The sequence below is a fragment of the Antrostomus carolinensis genome, unplaced genomic scaffold, assembly GCF_000700745.2.
Source record: "Antrostomus carolinensis isolate BGI_N321 unplaced genomic scaffold, ASM70074v2 scaffold2172, whole genome shotgun sequence".
NCBI lineage: Eukaryota > Metazoa > Chordata > Aves > Caprimulgiformes > Caprimulgidae > Antrostomus > Antrostomus carolinensis.
This window is the reverse complement of record NW_010301462.1, coordinates 90,817-97,504: the sequence shown is the minus strand read 5'-3', so window position 1 is coordinate 97,504 and position 6,688 is coordinate 90,817. Positions and strand designations below refer to the sequence as shown.

General features: G+C 34.8%; 1 protein-coding gene across 2 annotated transcripts in view; it reads left to right on the top strand.

Moving 5' to 3' along the window:
* The window catches only part of CASK (calcium/calmodulin dependent serine protein kinase), a 149,938-nt gene that overhangs the window by 74,147 nt on the left and 69,103 nt on the right, over positions 1-6,688 (top strand). Inside the window, exons 9-10 of one of the 2 annotated variants that reach the window (XM_010163449.1) lie at positions 336-435; positions 5,679-5,696. In XM_010163449.1, the coding sequence (XP_010161751.1) occupies positions 336-435; positions 5,679-5,696 (118 nt within the window). The remainder of the gene's footprint in view (positions 1-335; positions 436-5,678; positions 5,697-6,688) is intronic. The other variant, XM_029083886.1, reaches the window with a different exon arrangement.

The window sequence follows — 6,688 nt, the reverse complement described above, 5'->3', positions numbered from 1 at the left end:
GAGAAATAAATTAGTTATTTTGTTTACGTTTTACTAGGTATTAATTTATGCCTTACATTTACTATTTTAAAATGCTTTCCCATAAAGAATTGTTCTCATGAATCCCCTCACAAAGAATATATTTACTGTTTACTAGAGTAGTGTATGACCAGCTCTTCTGTTAGATATGATCACTGATAACACTGAAGCAGAGCTGAAGACTATAAAATTTATTTACCCTTCCTGGAGAAGATCAACACACAAGAGACCTCAGGAGACTGAGTGATCCAAGGTGTCTGGAAAAGTTTAATTATCCTTATTTGTGTAATTTAGACTTTGTGGGTATTTTTATTCAGGGGGCAGTACTAGCAGCTGTGTCAAGCCACAAATTCAACTCCTTCTATGGTGACCCCCCTGAAGAACTGCCAGACTTCTCTGAAGACCCCACCTCCTCAGGTATTTTAACAGAAAGTGTATTTACTGCAGTCAACCTCTCTTAATTCTATACTGACTAGAGTACCAAGTATTTACTAATTTCTCATTATTTCATAAAGTTGCATATTAAGTTAATATTCAAATGTGAAAGCAGAGATAATATTCAGTCATAATGGTGTTAGCAACTGGAGAAAATTAAGATAAAAATCTGCATAGTTGTAAATTTCTACAGAAATTATGTCTGATTTTTTTACTTGTATGTGCATTTCATTACAAATAGTGCTATAACCTCATATATCTCTTTATATTACTTAAGTGTAAAAGCTTATTGAAATTTCGTCTTGAATTCTTAGGCAAGAGCGAGGATCTCATACCTTACTAATAGTTATTTATAAAAAGAAACCATTGTGTACCAGGGTTTCTTGGCCTCCTGTTTTAGAGAACAGTATGATTAAGATGTCTTCTCTTTAAAGCAGACTGGACAGTGTTTCTGATACTATAACCCAGACCCCCAGATCTTCAGAGAGAGACCGTATGTGTACTTTAGGGACTTCCCATTATACTTCAAAGGGGAAGATAATACTTTTGCTGTGCTGTGAGCACATAGCTAGGCCTTGGGCAGGACAGTGATCTTACTCCAAGCAGTCCTTTTGTGCTTGGCCCATATTAAGGAATTTAAATATCCTGGCCGTCTCTACACTAACACAGCCCTGTCTTAATTATCTGTCTTAATTTTGAAGTAACATTACTCTCAACATTTTCAGTGCAAAACTCTGACTTGGACTATCTGATCTAAAACTAGGATTTAGAATCAAGTTCAATGAACTTCTAAAATCTAAGGCCAATAGGACCATCTTTTATTTTTCTGAACAACTAAATAGTACTGGCAAAATATTTTAGCTATACACTGACTTTACTAGAAGATATTTTAGGAACTTAATTACCAGTGCTGACCTGCTGTGTGACAGTTCTCTTTACCAATATTTTTGTAGGTGAGAAAATTACTTACTGACTGCATATGTTGTGTTCTTTTTCTACTCTTTCATATGAGCAAGGAAATTTTATAAATTGTTTCAATGTCATGAATATAGGAATTGAGAGGGGTTTTTTTTGTTTAAATGTTTAAATTCCATTCCTTGAAATTCAAGTCTGAGTACTTAAATTAAAAGATTTTTTTTGTCCTTAGAGATGCACACTGCTCATAATTTCCATAAAAGTGAATGGGAATCTCAGATCATTTATTGGAAATGGGTAATTACAGCCCCATGACTTAACTTCAGGCAGTCAGCTTCTGAGAATACTTGATGTACTTGTAAGGATCCATATATTCTTTTAAAGAAAGAATAGATAAGTTTTACTTCACCCAGAATTACTTGTAGTGCTTTAATTTTTGTTTCCAGCTACTTCCCCCATTTCAATAAAAGAAATAGACCACCAACATGATTGTCAGTGGCAACTTTCCTAATCTAAAAACTGCAGTTCCTCTTTCCAGTTTCAGTCTCACATCAACAGGACACGTGTCTTCCTCATAGGATGATGTTATTGCAGATATCAGTATGCAGCAAAGGTGCAAGTTCTATTTTTTCTGCTCATACAATACATGAATTTACACATGTAAATTTGACAGAATATTTGTGCAGGATCCATTGTTATCTGGTGTTCACCTCTGAAATAACTGAAACAATAGTTTGGATTTCTCAGGAAAGCATCTCTACAATAACATTGTTGATCTCACTGATGGGGGATCACAGTGATGAGGAAACCATACTAAGTGGGTAGTTTTCGTGATGTTTCCCTGACCAACTACATTAGCTGATAAAATATTTAATATCTCAAGATAAACAGTGAGGCTTCCAAGAAAACATACTGCAACTTTCAGCTTCTGAAATTGCTAGATACAGAAATCTGTTTTATTTCCTCTTCAGAAGTACAACGGTAAAGTTTTAAAATATTTCTAACTTGTAAAGATAGACTCTTGTAATTATTCTAAACTGAACTAGTTATAGAAATTAGACATAAAACTCTTGAACTGCAGTAGAAACTTGACTATCTTAATGTTATTTAAGTTTGCTTCCTGACATCTCATAATGTCATTCCAGATCATAAACTCTAATGAAGAGCGTTTAATCTTTTAAATGTTGCTGCCTATTTAATCCTCCCATAAAATTTTGTGAAGCTTACCATTAAAATTAAATGATTTGTCAGAAATGGGTAAACGTGGAACTCCTACTGAGGTAAAGATGCAGAAATGTAGAGGCTTATTAGGTTATGCAAATTGTATATCCTTGTCCTCCTCGAGGTCTTTCTAAACACAGAAACAGAAAATTTCAGTTCTGTCTTTTTTCCAGATTAATCTGGAGGTGTTCTTCCTCAGAGTTCAGGGAATTTGGGATTCCTTGACCCTTTGTATCTTCCTATACTACTGGAGTAATGGCATGGGATATGAAGGCCCTAGAGGTAGCAAGTCAGATGACTTTCTTAGATGCAGTATCACAAAGGATATCTTGTCAGAGAGCTTTCCTATGAGGATCAGCAAATTGCTGACCTAAATTAGATGGGAATTAGATTAAATTCCCTAAATTAGATATGAACGAACACAGAAAAATTTCAATCAACAAGTCAACCAGGTATTTTTCTGTGCACATCTTCCTTTCATTCATACAGAGTGTGTTAATAATTCTTGGTTCCCACAGCTTGTTCTAGGTGATCTATTTCCTCTTTCATCAGCAACTGTCCTCTGAAGGACTTAACTTAAACCCACTATCCTTCTGTTGGTGACATGGCAAAAGTCAGCCTTGATGAATGTGGAGAGAGTATGATAAAGGCTTTCAAAAACTTTTGAAAAAATAAGTAAATATTTATGAAACTAAAATGGTGACTTTACTGCTAATAGGCTGTGCTCAGTAACTTCTGTAGTAAAGCCACTAAACAGCTCAAATGACAAGCATCTTGCAGATGATTTTTTGCTAGAATGTAAGACATTTGACTTTTAGGTTGCCTGTCTACAAGACATTGTGAAATGCCAATTTCACAAGGCAGTGAATGTTTTGGATATTTTTAATATGCTGAAACAAATATAAGTCAGAAGTTAACAGTCAGCAGCCCTGAAGGCTAAATCTGACACGTGAGAAAAATTGACCCAGTAGAGAGTATTTGAAGTGGACCATGAAATTAATTAGGTTCTAGAGAAATTCACAATCAGTTTGCTCTCTGCTGTCTTTCTCCATCCTACTCCCTCCCCTCTCCCCTACCCTTCCTGGCTCTCCTATCACCTGATTGCACATTAGATCAAGACAGAGGATTTCCTCTGCTTGTGTCATATGCTGACCATTTGTTCCCTAACAGAGAATACAGAAGTACAATTTTCAAATGTTTTGATAACAATGCCTCAGGCTAAAGAATAAGCATCACCAGTGTAAAGCTTTTCATTTTTTCCTCCTTTTGCTTCTTCGGCCCCCCAATCTGTGGCAGCGCAAGCAAAGGCTGTGCAATTGTTTGACAGGAAGACTGTTTCGTTTGCTTTGAAGTTTTAAGCGGGTTCAGGAAGTTTAGGTTTTTAGGTTGATAGTTAGAAAGGCCCATAAATTGAAGAAGTTTTTTATAACTTCATATTACCAAAAAACTTTTTGTAGACACATTTTCAGAACTACTGAGTCAGTGTTGGAGTTAAGCCAGTGGATAGTCCATAGTCTTTGGAAAACTGCAGAACTGATTTTTAGATTAAAGCAAATCATACCTTTTGGTTAAAGGACATTCCTCTACAATGCCTGCTTGAATTGCCTGGTTTATAGTGCTCATATTCTGAAATGTGACTAACAGTTTCAGAGTAGCTTTTTGCTGCAAACATTTCTAGATTCCTGTAAGTCATTTTATAACGCTGTGTTTCAGTTTAACCACAGAGAAAGTACAGAAGCATACTTTATAACAGACTGAGTGACCAAATAGACATACTTAGCCTAGGCTAACTAATAGCAGTGTTGCAGTACTTCCTGAACATTTCTGTGCTTTCTGAGCTCTGTGGTAACAGTGTAAGGTGACGAATGTGGAAGCAGTGCTTTTGCGTTGCACGCAAAGCAGGCGTGTTAAGTCTGCATCAGTGTTTCTAGTTTGTTTTCTCAAATTGCAAGGCACAAGTTTCATATGGCATTTTTATAAATGCATTTTGATATTTTATCTCAAGATTGCTGTTTGTAAATTGAAATTTTCATTCTTTTTTTATCTTGTTAGACTCTATATTGTCATATAAAATGAGAATTTTTTAACTGTATGAGATCTTGATTTTCAAATTTAAAAACCGGCAAATATATGGCCAAGTTGTAAGATCACTGTTTCCAGCATACAGGGAACTAGCTTAATGCACAAGTTAGTAAGTGGTTAGTAGATTCATGGGATTTAGATTCTATTAAATATGGGCAATATAAGTCCATAACTTAAAAACAATCAGTCTCATCAACAAGAGAGAAAAAAAGAAGTACTGTTACTATGCAAAAATTACCATGATTTTGTAAATATTTGCAAAGGTTCTTGTGAAACATTTTTATGTATGAGTGCTTGGAAAAAAAAATACATTCACCTTATAATTTACTGTTAATAATTCCTCATTCAGTGTTACATGTATAGCTGACTATCAGTTTTGAGGTCATGAGTTTGAGTGTTTCCAATACTCCATTATTGTCTTTATGATTTTTCAGCTATTTAATCTTTGTTCTCATATGTTTAAATACAAAAACTTTTAAGTATATAAAGTCACTGTTAATTTAAAATCAATAATGAAGTTATTGTATTTCTAAATGGTTCTCATAATGGTTCTCACTGAAACTTTTGTAAAAAAATTTATTTCAATATAATATTGCTGAATTCTAGTTAGTAAATATATTAATCAATATGATGTTACGCTTCATCTGCAGTATGTTGAAATAGTCAGTTCACCTTTTACAATATTCTTACCTGAAATAATTTTTTGTCCGTGAGTTTTTTTAAAATAGTTTAACCAATGTTGGGAAAAGTCTGGTATTATAGATACCCAAAGCTGCTACACGTGCTGCCTTCCCAATGCCAAGTGTTTGTTTTCCTCCCATCCCAGTCTGCAAGTCCCATTTGCTTCACAGATAAGAAAACATATCAAAAAATGGGGGGTGGAGGGGTTCTTGTCAGTTCATACTATTTTGTGTCTGAACTAGTGTGCTAGGTTGCAGCTTTATAAATCGCTTGTTCTGAAATCTTCATACTGTTTGTTGTTTGTCCAAATGCTGCCTTCCTACTAGGACTTCTAGCAGCAGAAAGTAGGTATCCCTTTGTTTTCCTTTAAGGCATATCATTCAGCTATGGTGTGTGTCTTTGCATGTTTAGAAATCAGCTTTCATCGCTTCTCTTTGCTATTTTCAGTTTTAATACTGCCTGTTCAAGAAAAATAGCCTGTATGTTTTTGACTAAATCTGTCTATAACTTTGAAAGTATTAGTAACTAGAAGTAATATGATTTCCAAGCAATTCTGAAGATTCTAGTTTAGAGGCAGTATTAAAATTACCTGTTTTTTTGTTTTCAATACTTGCAACACAACTGAAATAAAATTTAGTTTTCATTAAATAAATAAAGAATAAAATGGTTTGGGTTTGCATTTTAGTTCCAAAATCAGTGTTTTTATGGACTAATGGGCTTTTTTCTCCTAACAGTAAACATATACTGCAGTATTAGTCATATATTATTTTCTTGCTATACCCTTGCATTAACTTTCTTGATCATTCTTTGTTGATGTGCTACATGATCTATGCATATGCAATGTGTATATGCATACATCTGATTTAAATAACTATCCAATAGGTATATCCTTAATGAAGGAATATTATTGACATGTAGGGAGGAGGTTCTCGTGCAAGTTAGTGGCATGCTTCATGAGAGACAGAAAGCACAAGCACTTCTAAAACCTGCAGACTACACTAGATACAGGAGAAGGTGTGAAATTCTAGACCCTTTCATACAAACCACAACCATTTCAAAAACAACACATACAATGTCTCAAAATGCAAACTATAAAAAGTGGGGGTTTTCCTGAGCATTTTAAGATTTGTAGGCTAACAGTTCTTCTTCCGTCCTATCTCAGGGCAGTAATGGAGTTGTCCACATCTCCATTTCTGATCCGTCATGGATTTTTTTGTTGTGGTTGTTCAGTTCATTCTTTTGATCTTGTAGGTTGTGGGGGAAGTTGTTCCTTGTCCTCCTATTTCCCCGTCTCAGAATGCCTGTCCAGTAATACAAGAGTGAGAACTCAGTGCAT